At 36.1% G+C, this 19,112-nt stretch overlaps 1 protein-coding gene and 1 long non-coding RNA gene across 2 annotated transcripts; one reads left to right on the forward strand and one right to left on the reverse strand.

The window, feature by feature from the left end:
* Nucleotides 1-713: 713 nt before the first annotated feature.
* LOC147837542 (uncharacterized) lies at nucleotides 714-18,808 on the reverse strand. The gene is made up of 6 exons (XR_015477050.1): nucleotides 16,968-18,808; nucleotides 14,623-16,354; nucleotides 12,824-14,398; nucleotides 11,040-12,434; nucleotides 5,886-7,743; nucleotides 714-1,608 (listed from the first exon to the last, which is right to left on the reverse strand). It is a non-coding gene; the product is annotated as an uncharacterized LOC147837542 (long non-coding RNA).
* wu:fc75a09 lies at nucleotides 11,141-18,808 on the forward strand. Its single transcript, XM_087237770.1, has 2 exons — nucleotides 11,141-11,234; nucleotides 15,227-18,808. Exons 1-2 carry the CDS (start codon nucleotides 11,208-11,210, stop codon nucleotides 15,911-15,913), a joined length of 714 nt encoding a protein of 237 aa, XP_087093896.1. The 5' UTR covers nucleotides 11,141-11,207; the 3' UTR covers nucleotides 15,914-18,808.
* Nucleotides 18,809-19,112: the final 304 nt, after the last annotated feature.

Genomic DNA, 19,112 nt, shown 5'->3' on the forward strand with positions numbered 1-19,112 from the left:
TGAGGTGACAGTGCTAATCACTGATCACCTCTCCTGTTATAATCGTCTATATTTTAGGTTAATTTATAAATGGTTTCTGTAATTTGGTCTGAAATTAAGTTTATAACATGATCCTTATAATAAAATCTCCACGCAGTCGCTAAGCTCCTCCCACTGTCAACATTATGATTGTTTTTGCACGAACAGAGTATGTAAAATGGACAGGCCTGGATCAAGAATTCTGAGGCCCCTGAGCACACTGTCTTGAAGGGCCCCCTAACCGGCCGCTATCCTGGTTCAATTAAAGAAAAGAATAAATAAATAAATTATTTAAAAAAAAATTTAAAATCTATTAGAGGGCATGGTGGCCTCACAGCAAGAAGGTCGCTGGTTAGAGCCCTGGCTGTGTCAGTTAGTGTTTCTGTGTGGAGTTTGCATGTTCTCCCCGTGTTGGCGTGGGTTTCCTCCAGATGCTCCGGTTTTTCCCACAAGTACAAAAACGTGGTACAGGTGAATTGGGTAAGCTAAAATTGTAAGTAGTGTATGTGTGTGAGTGAATATGTATGGATTGCTTCCCAGTGATGGGTTGCAGCTGGAAAAGCATCCGCTGTGTGAAACATATGCTGGATAAGTTGGCTGTTCCTGGAGCATTTTAACTGCAGGCTGATTTCAGCCCTATAGGTCAATATTTAATAACAATATTTACACAAACAGACTAAATCATGACACTGCAGTCATTGTTTCCGTCAGTTCAGATGAGGATGGTGAAGTCTGCTTCGAGAAGATTTATGTGACACAACTGGACATAAATCACACTTACCGCATCAGTCAAGGACTCATACAGGTCATTAAAAACACAGCACGGACAGATTTCCTCGAAAGTACCTTGCTCTTATTCCCTCTCCTGCTGTCCTGCGGGCGCTATTATTACAGACAGACAGAAAAAGAGTCAATAAAGGAATCAAATAAAAAAAAAAAAAGTTTCCATTGGCCTCATCAGTTGTGCTTTGATCTGCAATGGGATTGCTACTGTTATGACCAATTGGAAATGGCAATGAGAGGCTCAGCTATTGCTGTGTAAACTTAGTGATTACGAACTCTAGGTGAGTTTAACCCTCAAGTGTGCGTACTTTAGCCTTTACTTCTTCCATTGTGGAAATTTTGGGCACACTGAAAAAAAAGATTCACTGGATTTACTCATTTCTTCAATGGTAAGTGGTTGCAAACATGTTATTTGGGCTGAATTTAAACATATTAAATGTAGTAATGTTTAATTTAATGTGTTTGATTAAATTCAGATCATATAAATTGTTTGCAACCAGACTTACCTTAAACCAGGGGTGTAACTTACCTTAACTTACCTTAAACCAGGGGTGTCAAACTCAATTCTTGGAGGGCCGAAGCCCTGCACAGTTTAGTTCCAACCCAGCTCCAACACACTTACCTGTAGTTTAGTAGTACCTGTAGGTTTCAAACAAGCCTGAAGGACTCAATTAGTTTGATCAGGTGTGTTTAATTAGGGTTGGAACTAAACTGTGCAGAGCTGCGGCCCTTTTAGAACTGAGTTTGACACCTGTGCCTTAAACCATAAATATTTACACTAGATATCGCATACAGATCCTGAGTATGCTGTATTGACGAGGCTCACACACCGAGTACTTTTGTCAGAATGCTTTATTCTTCTCACATAACTCAACTAGGCTTACCATGGCCTCGTACTGCCATCTAGTGGTCACTTATGATAGGTCTTCAAAACACCTATCAATACATCTTCCCTTTTTTTTTTTTTTTTTTTTTTTAACTTGAAACTATAACTTTTTTACATATATATGAACAATTTACATTTCTTCTATTAGCCTTTTTGGTTTTTGTATTTGCCTCTTTGGACGTTCTGTCAGTCTCTCAACATCATTCTTTCTGTCAGTCTCTGTTAACTTGTCTTGCAATTCTGATTGTTCTTTTTGCTTTGAGATTTCCACATCCTGTAAGTCACTTTCTTTGCTTCTTAAGGCTCTCTGAGGCACTTTCAGCAGGTGTCTTCTGTTCCGCCTCATTAACTTTCCATGTTCTGTCAACACTTCATAAGACCTGGGCATAGTCTCTTTTGTCACTTTGGCCAACGGTCCCCACTGTCCATCACATCTCACCCGTACCACGTCTTCTTGAGCCAGTGGACTCAATGGTTTTGCTGTTCTGTTGTAATAGTTCATCTGCCTCTCTTTCGCATGATTCACAGAACTTTGCATCATGTGATGATTAGCTGATGGAAGTCTTGTCCGCAGTTTCCGATTCATGAGAAGTTCTGCTGGTGAAAGGCCATTTTCCATAGGTGATGCCCTGTAGTTAAGAACAGCCAGGTGAGGATCTTCTCCTGTCTCTGCTGCTTTTTTCAACAGGCGCTTCACAATCTGTACTCCTTTCTCTGCTAAGCCGTTGGATTGTGGATAAAGCGGACTCGATGTTATGTGGTCAAATCCATAATTTCTTGCAAAGTCTTTAAAGCTCTGACTGATAAACTGTGGTCCATTATCACTTATTACAGTTGTTGGGATACCATGACGTGCAAATATGGCTTTTGTTTCTACAATTACTTGCTCTGATGTTGTGTTTGACAGTCTCACAAATTCTGGGTAATTTGAATAATAGTCAATAAGCAACAAGTAATCTTTGTCTTTTAGTTGAAATAAGTCCATTCCAATCTTTCTCCATGGTTCCTTTGGTTTGTCATGTGGTTTCATGGGCTCTTTAGGTTGCTGGTATCTGTGTCGCTGGCATACTTCACATTTCTGCACTAATGTCACTATGTCTCTGTGCATACCTGGCCAGTACAGTACCTCTCGTGCCCGTCTCTTACATTTCTCCATTCCCAAGTGTCCCTCATGCACAAGTTTTAACATCTTTTTCCTCATGGTGTTAGGTACGACTATTTTTGTTCCTTTTAGCAGAACTCCATCTAGCACTGTCAGTTCATCTTGAAAATGTTGGTATGGTTTTTCCAACATTCCTTTCTCAGGCAAGTGAATTATTTCTATCACTCTTTTTAAATGTTCATCCTTCTGCGTTTCTTTAGCTATCTCTGCCCACTTTGCAGTAGATACTGGTATCTGTACTCGGATAGAGTCTACGTGAACTTGCACATCCTCCTCTGTGCTGCTTGTGCTATTCTGCAAACTAGCTCTGCTCAGGGCATCTGCCACAATGAGGTGCTTGCCTGGTTTAAACTCAAAGGCCAGATCATACTTCTGTAGGCGTAGCATTAGTCTTTGTATGCGAGGTGGCACTTCTCCTAGTGGTTTCTTTGAGATTGCTATGAGAGGCTTATGATCTGTTTCCAGGATCACTGGTCTTCCATAAACATACTCATGGAATTTCTCGCAGCCAAACACTGCACCTAGAGTTTCCTTTTCTATTTGTGCATAGTTTCTTTCCGCAGACGTCATTGTGCGAGATGCATATGCAACTGGATACCACTCGATGTCATGTTGCTGAAGCAAAACTGCTCCTAAACCCAATTTCGATGCATCCGTAGAGACTTTTAGTGGCTTATCTTGATCATAGAACTTTAAGACAGGTTCTTTGGTCAAACTGTCCTTTAACCACACCCACTCTTCTATATGTTCCTTTTTCCATTGCCACTCTGTGTTTGCCTCCAACAGGTTTCTTAATGACCTTGTATTTGCTGACAGATTTGGAACAAACTTTCCTAAATAGTTTACTAACCCTAAAGCTCTCTGCAGGTCTTTCTTGTCTCTTGGTTCTGGCATTTCTTTGATTGCGCGGATTTTCTCTCTGTCTGGTTGTACCCCTTCTTCAGACAACCTTTCTCCCAGGAAGGTAATTTCTCTTACTCCGAACTCACACTTATTTTTATTCAGTTTTAATCCTGTTTTCTGTGCTTGATTTAGGACTCTGCAAAGTCTTGCGTCGTGCTCTTTCTTTGTACGTCCCCAAACCACCACGTCATCAATGAAAACTCCTACTCCTTCAATTCCATCAAAAAGTTGCTGCACAGTTCTGTGGAATACTTCTGGGGCGGAACTGATGCCAAACGGTAATCTTAAGAAACAATGCCTTCCAAATGGCGTATTAAAAGTGCACAGCTTTGCGCTTTCTTCATCTAGGACCATCTGATAGAATCCAGATGAGGCATCCAATTTGGAAAAGTAACATGCTCCACTCATCGCACTTGTTATATCAGACTTTGTTGGAAGTCTATAGTGTTCTCTTTGAATCGCTTTGTTTAAATCTTTTGGATCTATACACAGTCTTAGATCTCCATCTGCTTTCTCCACTATTACAAGTGAGTTCACCCATTCTGTGGGCTCTTCTATTTTCCTGATGACTTTCTCTTTTATCAGTGTGTCTAGTTTCTTTTTAAGTCTCTCCTTTAAAGCAACTGGCACTTTTCTTGCTGGGTGAATAACAGGTTCTGCAGTTTCCTTCAACTTTATCTTGTGTTCTCCTGGTAACCGTCCTATTCCTCTGAACACTTCTTTATATTGCTTTATCCAGTCACTGTGCATAACTTCTTTGGTGTTTGCATCTTTCTTTTTCTGTTTCACTGTCATGTCTTTGTTTATGACATGAACTCTTTTTATTAATCCAAGCTGCATACATGTTTTCAGTCCCAGTATTGCTTGTTTGTTTCCTTCTACGAGCACAAAAAGAACATTTTTCTTCTGTCCATTATAGGACAAACTTACCCTGCATACTCCCTTTGTCGGTATGGTATTGTTGTCATAGGTTTTCAGATTCACCTTTTTGTCACATATCCTGGGCTTTTTTATCAGTCTTTGAAAATCTTTCATCGGCAGGATGTTTGCCTGTGCTCCTGTGTCTAATTTTAGTAAGACATCAGTACCATTTACCTCCATGTGTGCTATCCATTCATCATTTGAAGTAGTTTGCCCTTCTTTAATTGAGTCCAGGAAAATCGGTGCCTCTTCATCCTCACTGTCGCTTCTCTTTTCAAGGAGTTGAACTTTTTTCTTTGAATAACAGCACTTTGCGAAGTGATTTCTTCCTCCACATTTTCTACAGTCCTTTCCAAATGCTGGGCATTTTCTCAGTGCATGTTTGTTGCCACACTTTCCACAGGCCCTGCTCTCTTTGTTTGGCTTTTGTTGTTTTTTCTTATTTAACATGGCTTTCTCTGAAGCACTACGTACTGTATCCACTTCTGCTGTCTCCTTCTCTTCACTGAATGTCTTCAGCTGTGCCATTGCACACTCTGACGCTTGGCAAATTTTTATTGCCCTATCTAATGTGAGGTCAGTCTCTTTCAACAGTTGCATCCTCACTCTTTTATCTTGTACTCCAATTACTATTTGATCTCTAATCATGGAGTCACACAGCGTTCCAAAATTGCATGTCTGGCTTTTTAATCTCAGATCTGTAACATACTGCTCAATGGATTCTGACTCCTTCTGCAGTCTGTTTCTGAAGACATACCTTTCATAGGTCTCGTTTTTCCTCGGTGTGCAGTATTGTTCAAACTTCTCTATCACAGCCTCATATTTATCTTTTTCTTCTTCAGTAAAGACAAACGTGTTATACACATCCAGTGCACTGCGTCCTGCCACTGTTAAGAGCAACGCAATCTTCCTCCGTTCATTTCCATCCAGCCCTATAGCGAGCGCATAAAGTTCAAAACTTTGTTTAAAAACTTTCCAGTTCTCATTGACATTTCCCGTCAACTTCAATTCCTCTGGTGAACGGATGTTATTCATCATCTCTCTTTTTAATTTTCGTTATTTCTCCTGGTACCATGTATTGACGAGGCTCACACACCGAGTACTTTTGTCAGAATGCTTTATTCTTCTCACATAACTCAACTAGGCTTACCATGGCCTCGTACTGCCATCTAGTGGTCACTTATGATAGGTCTTCAAAACACCTATCAATACATATGCGTCAACAGCACTACCATATTTGTACAGTGCTCCTGTAAGATGAGAAAATATTTTATATTCGTCTATTATATATTCCTTCTATGCTAATGAAGGACTACTGAGACATTCCATACATGGGATGGGACCTCCTGTAGTGGCAGAGTTCCTCACAGCTCCAATACACATCTCTGCCATTTGCTTAGGGGTCGGCAACCCAAAATGTTGAAAGAGCCATATTAGACCAAAAAAAACCCCAAAAACAAATATGTTTGGAGCCGCAAAAAATGTAAAGCCTTATGTAAGCCTTATAATGAAGGAAACACATGCTGTATGTATATATAGTAGCTATATTAGCCTACTATAAAAATGACTAAGTTGGCTACAAATACATAATGAGCCTTCATGATTAAATAGCCACTGAAATCAGGTGGTTGGTCACCATCTGTGAACGGTTTTCCATGCTTTATTATCTCCCGGTATGTTTACAACAGCCACCTGCCTGGCATCCCGCCCTGCTGATAGAAACCTGTGTCGCAGGCTATGACGCAAATCTTCGTTGACAGAAATGTTGAAATTAAATATTAATTCTACACACTTTTACAGCATTTGAAAACGTTAAAAATGTTTGTCCTCCTATAGAAATCATATTAAAACAAAGATATATACTAACCTTCCCCATCTTTTTGAACATTTTTGAAAAAGCTTCAGGGAGCCACAAGGGCAGCGCTACAGAGCCGCGGGTTGCTGACCCCCGGCTTACAGTAACCATGTGCTCTTCACCATACACAGTTCATCTGCTCGTGATCTTCCTTCATATAACTGTGTCATGTTTGGTGTCATTTGACAGTTTATGACTTCAGCTTTGTAGTGATGAAATCAACAGAGACATTGTTTGATTGTATTTCAATGTACAGTGTATTTACTATTGTTAGTCATGCCTGTATGTAATGTACTTCTCCCCCATTTTATCTCCTCAACTTTGTTCTCATGTTCAGCTGGTCTTGGGGGTTGGTTTTCACTCATGTTTGACGATGCTTTGGTCAGGGTATAATAAGGAAAGTTACCTGATGATCTGGGAGAATGGTTTTTACTCTGCATCTCCCGCACATCGAAGCGTAGCCTCATATGCTAACAAAGGCAGTTTCACTGTCTTTGTTGCTCAGCAGTGCACATGTTACAGCTAATTTCTTTATGCAGTATGCTAGTTTGTTTCATTCTACTGTCTGTCTATTTAAGCATGTAACTTAATAAACAACTTTGCCTGCTTTAAGCTTTGAGATTCGTTCTCTTTATCAACGATTATAACAACTTTAATGGAGTCAGATTAATAACAATGGAGTCAGATAAATAATGGATTTAAACACGCTTCAACTGCTTGCTGTTTCTGACTATTGGTTCAGAATAGCAGCGTAAGCTTCAAGCCTCACACTCCCAAACGACAATCAAGCAACCTTTTGTTTTGACTAAAGCCAATGTGAAGATGCTGGACTTTAGCGTTGTGTGTAGTAATGAGCAAACAGAACACAAACGCAGAACATTTCATAGGTACGATTTAATTTTTTATGTTTTTGTATTTTACAAACTTTTGTTCAACAAGTATCGACGATAAAAGTCTCTTACTGCACTGACCATAAGGCAAAGCAGCACCAGCTTGCACTAAATTCTAGGCTTATGCTAGTTTTGGTGAATAAAATAAGCTAACATTGTAAATATGACAACAAGACGCTGCGGTGCCAAAAATTTCTAAATAGTTTAATGGAGATAAAAAATATTTGAATGCCTTTAAATAAATAAATAATTCATGCCATCCTTCAACTGCTGATTATTTCAGAATAGTGGGGGAATACCAGCCAAACACTACAACATCATGTAACTAGAACCTAAAGTTCGTTGACGAACTTTGATGTTGGCTTGAGAAAGCCAACGTGACTGCGCCGGGGACTCGAAGGCAGTTGGCAGGAAGCACAGCGGTTGAGAAGTGGTTGCTAGGCGGTTGCTAAGATGTTGCTAAGGCATTCCTAGGTAATTGCTAGGGTGTTCTGAGTGGTTTCTAGGCTGTTGCTAGGGTCCACTGGACTGTTAATCGGAAGGCCTCATTTACATTTTTGATCAAATCGAGAGAGAGAGAGAGAGAGAGAACTGATTTGTTCAGGTTGTTTAATGCAGATCACTATAGTATAGTTAGTATTTATAGTATATATTATAATCTGAACAAAATTACATTATAATAAATATCATATAAAGAAAAATATTAAATTAAAATACTAATGAAACAATAGCACATAAATTTAGTTAATTTGTCTTTTATTTAATCAGTCTTATCAGTTTTGCAGTTAATATAGAGTACAGTCAATTTACCTTAATTTGCAGCGTTATATATATAGTTATAGTTATATAGTTATATACAGTTTACAGGAAGAAAATCGCATTAAATACAATATTAGGCCATCTTCATCACGTGGTTAATTCTGACCAATGACGTTGTTTCACCCCACTGGCCACTAACACAATGTTATAATCGTAATATTTAATTGTCATCACCTGGGTGATTGTTTTTTTTTTGGTACAGCATAGGCCAAAAGCTTGGCTTTCATTGTCATTATCACAAGTGAGGAGAAGGCTCTTTTGCGGTACAGAATATTCTGTTTTGAAAGAAATATCTGAAGTAAACTTATGTTTTTGCCAACATAAAAGGGGGATAAAAAATAATCCTTATAACCCTAACCATAAATGTGTGTGTGTGTATGTGTGTATATATATATATATATATATATATATATATATATATATATATATATATATATATACACTGTTGAAGTCAGAATTATTAACCCCCAGTTGATTTTTTTTCCCCTTTTTTAAATATTTCCCAAATTATGTTTAACAGAGCAAGGAAATTTTCACTGTATGTCTGATAATATTTTTTCTTCTTGAGAAAGTCTTATTTGTTTTATTTCGGCTAGAATAAAAGCAGTTATTAATTATTTAAAAACCATTTTTGGGACACAATTATTATCCCCTTTAAGCAATTTTTTTTTTTGATAATCTACAGAACAAACCATCGTTATAAAATAACTTGCCTAATTACCCTAACCTGCCTAGTTACCCTTATTAACCTAGTTAAGCCTTTAAATGTGACTAAGCTGTATAGAAGTGTCTTGAAAAATATCAAGTCAAACATTATTTAATGTCATCATGGCAAAGATAAAATAAATCAGTAATTAGAAATAGGTTTTTAAAACTATTATGCTTAGAAATGTGCTGAAACAATCTTCCCTCCATTAAACAGAAATTGGGGAAAAAATAAACAGGGGAGCTAATAATTCTGACATCAACTGTATGAATATATATATATATATATATATATATATATATATATATATATATATATATATATATATATATATATATATATATATATAGGGCTCGAAATTAACTTTTTTACTTGGTAGCACCGGTGCTCCCAACTTCAAATATTCAGGGGCACCAAAATAAATTTAGGAGCACCAGAAAAAATTTAGGAGCACCAACCAAAAATGAATGAGCACCGCTGCAAATTGCTTTTTAAGGGATTTATTGTATTTTAAAACAACATCAATAGGACTGACAAAAACCAGAAACAACTATCTAACTAATGCTGCGAAGACATTGATATTTGTGTGCAATAATTCTAAAATTAATGTCTAATAATTAGGCCATAGAATATTAGTGATGATGAAAATGACAATAATAGTAACAATGAATTCCATTTCTCATTATGATACTGCCTTGAATGTGCATGAATGTAGGTTATCTGCAATTAAAAGTCTGTTACTTTATATAAAATAATTGTATAGTTTGCATCAAACAAAAATGAAGCATTGCAGTTAGAAATATTTATTTTGTACTGCTGTTTTTATATGCATGTCAATTTAATAAATAATATTTCTGCTACAAAACAAACAAAAGATTATAATAAATAATTCAATTCAATGATGAAAGCTGCAAAGCAGTCATCAGTAAATAAAAAAAATAATAATATACACCTCAAAAAAGAATAGACAAAAGTAAGAAAGTAAAGTCTCACTTCTATCACTCTTTAAAAGTTTTGGTTTCAGTTTGTGTCAATTTAAAGGTTCAGTCTGAGATGATCTTCATTTTTCTGTGTTTGTGGAAAAGCTGGCGAGTCAGCCGACCCAATTTATGAGCAGGCAGAGCAGGATTCTTGCACTAACCATCGGCGCAATACTGGTCTTTGTTATGAGCCGCAGTTTCAGTGATCTCAGCTGGTGGATCATTATTCACCACGTGACGTGTCACGATCTCTCTCATCTACACCTCAATTTTAGGTGGGGTTTGCAAACCTGTGTGCTTTAAGTTTTTACTCTTCAGCCGTTTGCATTTCCCGTGGTCATAAAAGCTCCTTCCCTGTCATCTGACAGCGGAATACCTTGAGTGATTGACAGCTAATATGAACCAATATAGCGGCAGGGAAGAGCGATTCAGCACGTTTTTACAAAAAATCAAAACAGGTCGCACTACAACCATTATCTGCAGTCGCACTAATGCGCCCAAATATGTTATGAGGTCGCATAGATTAATTTTCAGGCGCATATGCGACCAAAATGGTCGCAATTTCAGCTTCAAATGTTGTAACAAGCACGTCTGTAATGAGCCCGAATTTCTGTAGATTCAAAACAGTCAGTCCGGATATCCCCGCCTCTTAAAGGGCCAGTACTAAATTACAAAGGGCTCAAAAATAGTCTTCTGGCGCCATCTCGTGGACACTCTGACACGCTTTGAGTCTGAATTTTACAAATTTAATATAAAAAAATATTTATAGGAAAACTGTTATTTATAATTACACCAAATAAATATGATAATTATCTGTAATTTCAAACACATCTTTTGGCCAAATTTGAGGATTGTATACTTTTTTATATGCCCCAAATACTCGATACAATTTTTTAATTAAAAAATTTTTAATTCAAAAACTACAAATCTTATCAGGATGAGGACATACAGCAACCATCTCATGAGCAGTAGGCAGCTTTTGACCAAATTTGGGGCTTGTAGCATCTAAGCCCTGGGAGGAGAAGCGATTGCTTTTTTTGGTCAGAAGCCGGAATAATAATAATAATAAGAATAAGTTTAAGTAGCATTACAGTATGTTGGCTTTCTCAAGCCAACATAATAAGAGCTCAAACGAAAACATTTCAACTTAAACCACGCCTAGGAAACGGTTAGAGGAGGTCTGATTCTCAAAAACACACTCCAACCCTTTCATTATCAGTTCAGCCATTTGCTCTGCTGCATCCTCTCTTTCACCACTGCTGCTGAACTAAAGGATCCTCCACAATGCCACGTCCGGTTAAAGAAATGCAGGTGAAGTCATTCTTTTAGAGTTATTTAATTATTACAACATTTAATTCTGTGATTTTTGCAGTTTCTATTGATGGGTAGCAAATTTTAAGTGCATTACCGTCGTTTTTAAGGTCAGAAAAAAGGCAGCTAGTATGCAAATTTCTAAATACGCAGTTCACGAGAATCTTACATGCTCTATCTTACTTTATTGATCATTTACACTTATATATAGCAATTAAATGGCTTTGTGTGAAATTGTTTATTGTGGTTCAGCTCTTTTTTTTGGAGAGAAATCTCTTTTTTTTTGGGGAGGGGGGGTAAAGTAATCATAAGAAACACTTATTTTGCAAGTAAAATTTAAAAATGTACATTTACTGGACTGAAATTATTAGTATATGTACATAACAACAATACATAATTACCTACATGAAGCTTTTCAATGTTTAAATCACATTGTTTTGTTTTATTTTCCAGTACTGGGTTGCAGCTGGAAGGGCATCCGCTGCGTAAAACATATGCTGGATAAGTTGGCGGTTCATTCCGCTGTGGCGACCCCTGATAAATAAAGGGACTAAGCCAAAATGAATGAACGAATGTTTTGTTTTATTGCCTCCACAATAAAACAGAAACTATTTGATGATAAACACAAAGGAGTTAAATAAAACATTATCCGACATTTATTTGCATTTTATGTAGGAAGCCTTTTATCTAAGAAGCCCTACAGGCATTTTAAATTCTAATTTAGGCAAATTATTTATTTTTAGTAATATGTCAGCAAATGCGGGCGGCTCAGTAACTTAAAATCAAGCTGAAACCTTATCAACGTATGAAAATAGGTTAAATAAGAAAAACGCAAGTTGTCATGACTTTTTGATCATCTAAATTGCTATAGTGTAAGTATTTAAAAAAATATTTAATTAACGTACTTTATATTTATTTGATACTAACAAAGTTTAGTTTGACATTTGAAAAATGTACAATTTATTTCAACTTACATTAAGACGACTTAAAAAATCAACTTAAAAAATCAAGTTAAAACCTTATCAATGTGTGAAATTAAGTTAAAGTAACAAAAAATTTGTTGTCATGACTTCTTGATCATAATTTTTTTACAGTGCATTTAAAAACAAAGTATTTAATTAACATATGTTGATATATTCATTTTATATAGCATGTTTAGTTTGACATTTGAAAAAGCTATTAGTTTACAAGTCATTTCAACTTACATTATTTAAGAGGACTTTAGTTAAAATTTGCACAAGTTTTTAACTTTATCAGTGCATGAAAATAAGTTAAACAAAAATATTTAAAGTATTTAATGCACATTTATATTTTAGTTTTATACTGCATGTTTAGTTTGACATCTGAAAAAGTCATTTCAACATTAATTAAGAGGACTTTAGTTAAAATTTGCATAACTTAAAAAACCAAGTTGAAACCAAATCACCGTATGAAATTAACAAAACTTAAGTTATCATGACTTTTTGATCATAATTTGTTAATGTATAAGCATGTAAAACCATACTTAAAGTATTTAATTAATGTACGTATATATTTTATTTTCATGTTTAGTTTGACATTTGAAAAAGTTTTTACAGTTTACAAGTCACTTCAACTTACATTAATTAAGATGACTTTAGTTAAAATTTGCACAACTTAAAAAAATAAAGTTTTTAACTTTATCAGTGCATGAAAATAAGTTAAATAAAAATATTTAAAGTATTTAATGCACATTTATATTTTAGTTTTATACTGCATGTTTAGTTTGACGTCACCTGAAAAAGTCATTTCAACATTAATTAACAGGACTTTATTTAAAATTTGCATAACTTAAAAAACCAAGATGAAACCAAATCAACGTATGAAATTAACAAAACTTAAGTTATCATGACTTTTTGATCATAATTTGTTAATGTATAAGCATGTAAAACCATACTTAAAGTATTTAATTAATGTACGCATATATTTTATTTTCATGTTTAGTTTGACATTTGAAAAAGTTATTTAAACACATTAATTATGATGACTTAAGTTAAAAATAGCATATCGATATAAGCATATTTTTAATTATATTTTAAGCATACTTTAGCATATTTATAAAATTAAGCTAAAGTAACAAAAAAATTGTCATGACATCATGATCATATAATTTGACATAGTCCAAGTATTTAAAACATATTTCATGTATTTAATTATTGTATGTTTACATTTTATTTTAATACTACAATGTTTAGTTTGACATTTTATAAATTTTTTACAAGTTACTTCAGCTTAAAATTTGCATCACTTCAAAAATTTAAAAGTTGAAACCTTAACAATATATGTAAATAAGTTAAAGTAACTGTAGTGGCAATTTTCTTTAAAGAGGCTCTCTCAGTGGTCAAGAAACAAAGTCTTACCCGGGATGTCTTTTCAAAGTTTTATTCTTCATAAAGACGGTCACAATCATACAGCAACTACAGTTTCTGCAGAGTGAGACCCTGAAGCAAAATGCGTTCACCCTTTTATCTGGTTTGTACTGCTTACGAGGTCAAATCCTAATAAGGCCTATTCTGTACGTGCGTCAGGCGTTTTCCGCTGTTTCTTCTATATGTCCTAACAACAACCATACATCTTTCTTGAGTAACCACAAATTTCGTTGATGTGGACCCTTAAAGTTAACCCTCACATAGCCTTTTAGCGAAATCCTTAGGATGAAGACAAGTACCAGATAAGTACCCACAGGAAGATGGTTGTATAGAGGAAATGTACACAGTTTTTATGGTGATTTTTTTTAAGTGATTTTACCATTAGGCCCACACGTCTAAAATGAGTCTCAAACAAGTGTCCACTATACAAAGGTCATCCAAAAATGAATTTCCATTACAGTAACAAAAAATGTTATATGACCAGCATGACTTTTTGATCATATAATTTGTTACGTTGCATTTAAAAATGTAACAAAAAAAAAGAATGCTTATGTCTGATTTTCATCCCAGCATCATAAGTTTGACATTTGAAAAAAGTTATTCAACATCAACACGACTTAATCAAAAATTTGCTAAAAAAAAAAAAAAAAAAAAAAAAAAAAAAAAAAAAAAATCAACCTAATCTAAGTATGAAAATAAGTAAAAGTAACAAAAACTTAGGTTTTAATGACCGTTTGATCATAGAATTTGTTACATTGTATTTATGTAAAGTATTGACTTAATGATCATTTAATTTGTTAGTGTAAGTATTTAAAAACATTAATTAACACATTTATATTTTTATTCAACATTAACACGACTTAAATAAAAATTTGCATGACTTAAAAAATCAATCTGAAACCTTCTCAACGTATGAAATCAAGTTAAACTAACAAAAATTTAAGTTGTCATGGCTTCTTGATCATAGAATTTGTTACGGTGCATTTAAAAATGTAAAGTACTGACTTTTTGATCATTTAATTTGTTAGTGTAGGCATTTAAAAACATTAATGCACATTTATATTTTAATTTATACTAGCATCTTTAGTTTGACATTTGAAAAAGTTTTCACAATTTATTTCAACTTACATGAATTAAAACGACTTGTTAAAATTTGCATAACATAAAAATTCAAGTTGCAGTCTTATCAACGTATGAAAATAAATTACAGAAACAAAAAATTGTTGTCATGACTTCTTAATCAATTTTTTTACAGTACAAGTATTTAAAAACATATTTATTAATAAATATTTAATTTCATACGTTGATTAGGTTTCAACTTGATTTTTTAAGTTATGCAAAGTAAGTTGAAATAATTGTAAAATGTAATCACTTATTAATGTATGAAAATAAAGTAACGTAACAAAAAATTGTTGTCATGACTTTTCTTGATCCTATAATTTGTTACAGTGCAAGTATTTAAAAACAAATTTTAGGTATGTTTATATTTTATTTTCATACCAGCATGTTTTGACATTTAAATAGCGATATTTGAACACCAATAGGCCCATGTTTTACAATCAAGCCAGACTAAAATGTAGCATCTAATTTTAATCTCTCCATCAGATGAGGACTGTTCCGAGAAAACTAAGAACTATACATGATCTCCAAATGAGTCGATTTGGTAAGCCGTGGCCCAAACACGGACTCCAGCTCTTATACTGGTTTGTGAAAGAGTGCATTTGGGAAAACGACGACGAAATGTTCCTGGCGTGCGACCCGACGACAGGAATCTTTGGCTTTCACCCCTTTGAGAACAGAAGCAACGACCGCAACGAGAAACTTCTTCCAGACATAGATTCATCATACTATGTGGTCGGGAATCTGTATTCGCCTCAAGCAAACATGTTGAAGGATTACGTGAAAAAAAATAAGTACGTCCAGAATGATCTCCAAAACACAGACCGCATCATCGTCACCACCACGCAACAAAAGCAGTGTTTTGGGAAAATATACGCAACCACACACAAAGATAAGTTTGATTACGACCCGAACGACACATTTCACATCTCAAGGAGCCTCCTGAAGAGCATCCAATCATTTGAGAGTGTTGAAGATTTTCTGAGGAGCGTTGGAGATGGTGAAGTCTCTTATCAGATGTGTTTGGTAGCGATGGTTCGAGTGCATGATGATGATGATGATGATGATGATTCGGACTTAAAAGATGAGATGAAATCAAAGAGCAGCGCCGCTGATCATGCTGATACTGATAGTGAGAGACCGCTGCGAAACTGTGGCTGCACCATACTCTGAAAATCCTTTTGAGAGTAAAAGGGAGTTCAAAAGTACACTGGAAAGTCAAGGGTGTGGTTTTTACATGCTTTTTAATCGCGCTTGCTAGATTAGTTTAGAATTTCCAATAGCATCTGGCTACATGCAATCTTAAACACTTTCGCATGTCGAGATGTTCATGATATGTGTGTGTGCTGGCGCTCACGGGCACACGCAAAGCTTGAAGGTAAACAAACAACGGATTATCATAAACATTTTATCGATAATTATTTACACAGTTAGCATTAAGAAGGAACATAGAAACGTTATCTGACTAACATCTAGCAGCTAAATGTGTCTGGAAAAATATTCAAAGACTTTTATTCTCATAAACCGCGCGCACGTGAATGCGTCTGACTGTTCTGATTGGCTAAAGTAGACGTCTCACGTCAGCACATTCTAGACGTGTACGTGCTCTAAAGCCTGATTTATACTTCTGCGTCAAGTGACCGGCGTAACTCACGGCGCAGGCAACGCGCGTGGCTGTGCATTTATACTTCTGCGCGCTGTCTCTGTCAGTCTGCATTAACACTTCCGAAACGCTAGTTGGCAGTGAGGTGTAAATGTTCCTCTGTGTCGAGTTTCTTCGCTACTTTTTTGCATTTCCTGAACACTTCCTGTATGTACAAGTGGCTCAAACTAGCTCATTTTGAGGCAGGAACCGGCGGACGTGCAACAACTTTAACTATGAGGTAAACACAAAACAAAACTTTCCATCCGGAGCTCATTCACGGTACTCCACACTTGTAAACAATCGCTCGCGCGGCGTCGCGCCATTCGCGCGGCTCTCAGTCCCGCCCAGACTCGTCAGTGCTACCAAGCCGACCAATCACAGAGCTTGCACTACGCGTCGTTGCGACGTGTAGTTACATTTTTTGAGAGGTGCACGTCAGTGACGGCAATGGCCACGGCGAAGGGCTATGCGTCAGCGCCGTAGCATACGCCGGTGTTTGACGCAGAAGTATAAATCAGCCTTAACACGCAGCCACGCCCCCTGGGTCACAGATTTCGACGGTCACAGAATATGGTGTAACACCGGCAATCTTCCTTCTGCATTCACACAGCGCAGCATTCCAGCAAATTACCGGTAATGTTACAACTTCTTTTTCCGGAATATAGCCAGAACGATTTTACCGGTATTTTCAAAAAGGGCCTGTTCACACATACAACCTTTCCGGAAAATTGCCGGTAATTTTCCGAAAAGGTCTGTATGTGTGAAAGGGGCTTTAGGGTGCTTTCACACCTACACTTTTGTTTCGGAACGTGTCTCGATTGCCCAGTTAGCGCGGTTCGTTTGGCAATCACCATCAAACCACCACCTCTCCTGACAGTTTAGCGGGACGCTGCAAAATAAACCCCGACACTCTGACCAATGTGAGGAGAGTTTACTCGCACGTGACTTGTTTTAGCTCTTTTGGTCCGATTAGAAACTTTGCAATGTGAAAGCCAACCGCTCCAAGAGCAAAGAGCAACAATGTAACAATTGTAATCTCTGTTTCGGAACAACTGAATCGATTCACAAGTGTGAAAGCACCCTTAGACACATGCACTCAATAGAGCTGATGACATCGTTGTGAGGAGGAGGTAGGGCAAAGTCCCTTTAAAGCTGCCTTTCCACTGCATCTGACAAACGACAGACTGGAAGTCATTCATTTTTAAAGGAGAGTAGTCCGGGAGTTCCGATCATCTCTGTATGCGGAAAATTCAGGCCTGATTTAAGCTGCGGATACACAGATTACTAAACCAAAAAACTTTAGTTTTTAAGTGTAGCTGGTTCATTTAAACGTACAGACGTCAAGCTTTATGTGGATATATTTATGTCGTATAAACATTTTTTATTTTTATTTTTTTTAATATACGAAAGTTAGAATATATAATCACAGTATGTTAACAAGAAATCAAAGAGACAAAAAGAGCAACAATTTTGGAAAAAGAAACAACAACAGATAACAAAAAAATAAACAAACAAACAACAAAAAAACAGGAGGGGTAAATACATTACAAGTTAAAGAAAAAGATTATATAATTTACAAATTTCAGTTGTTTTTAAAGCCTTTTTGTAAAAGAGTTAGACACTGTTTCAAAGTAATACTGCATTTCAGTAAGCAAAATATAAAAAAAAGGTTTTTGGTTTGAAAATTTACATTTATGGATGTAAAATTTTGTTAATAAGACAAGAAGATTAAGAAAATATGTTTTCTTTTTATGTAAAGCCCCCGTTCCATAATTAACAAAACCAAATAAAACATTCTCCCACAGCAAGGAAAATTCCTCATCAACATTCTCAATTATAAAAAGTGAGAAGTCTTTCCAAAGCAACCTAGAGTAATTGCATTGCCAAAATAAGTGAACCAGGGACTCAGGGTGCTGCCCACAAAATGTCGTATCTAAGTTTGGTCTGAGCTTCTCCCCTGGAGAAACGTCAGTCTATAGCGATCGATGATTGGCTGCTGTACTAGTAGGCGGGGCTTCATTTTCCATATTGATCATTACAATTTTCCCCATTGAAAACTATGAGTGACACGTCCTGTGTATTCTAGAGTCTTTGGGTAGGGTTAAGTATATGCATGAAAAGCATTGCATGCAGTCTTACCTTGTATTTGCACCCGGTTTGCATCCAGACCTTTCTCAGAATTTCGTCAGACAGTAGGCCTGTTTTAAACTTTTTTTGTTTTTTTTGTTTTAGCAATAGTCTAGAATTTCTGCACTGACTTTAAGCTAATTTTATTTTATTAGCTTAGCAACAATGATTTATTCATATGGACTCAACCAGTTATGTATCAAACAAAGCATGTAACCCGACACATTTATTCTTTTGACATAATTAGGCAATGATTCTTAGAGATGCATGGCTATAAATAAAATACAAGACTACAATTTTTTTTGTCTGAGTATTTATTAAAATAAATTTACTTTTAAGGTTGGCCGAACAGTGGCTCAATGGTTAGCACTGTAGCCTCACAGCAAGGTCACTGGTTTCAGTCCCAGTTGAGTCAGTTGGCATTTCTGCGTGGAGTTTGCATGTTCTCCCCATGTTGGTGCGAGTTTCCTTGCTCCGACTTGCTCCACAGTCCAAACACATGCACTATAGGGGAATTGAATAAGCTAAATTGGCTGTAGTTTATACGGAATTAGTTGGCGGTTCATTACGTTGTGGCGACCCCTGATAACAAAGGGACTA

Source organism: Danio rerio, chromosome 1 (genome assembly GCF_052040795.2).
Source record: "Danio rerio strain M-AB ecotype USA chromosome 1, GRCz13ab, whole genome shotgun sequence".
Classification (NCBI taxonomy): domain Eukaryota; kingdom Metazoa; phylum Chordata; class Actinopteri; order Cypriniformes; family Danionidae; genus Danio; species Danio rerio.

Excerpts from the sequence above, each read along its gene's own strand:
- wu:fc75a09 (XM_087237770.1), top strand. The coding sequence starts at position 11,208 with ATGCCACGTCCGGTTAAAGAAATGCAG. Across the intron at positions 11,235-15,226 it reads GTCCGGTTAAAGAAATGCAG|ATGAGGACTGTTCCGAGAAA; the intron begins GTGAAGTCATTC and ends TCTCTCCATCAG.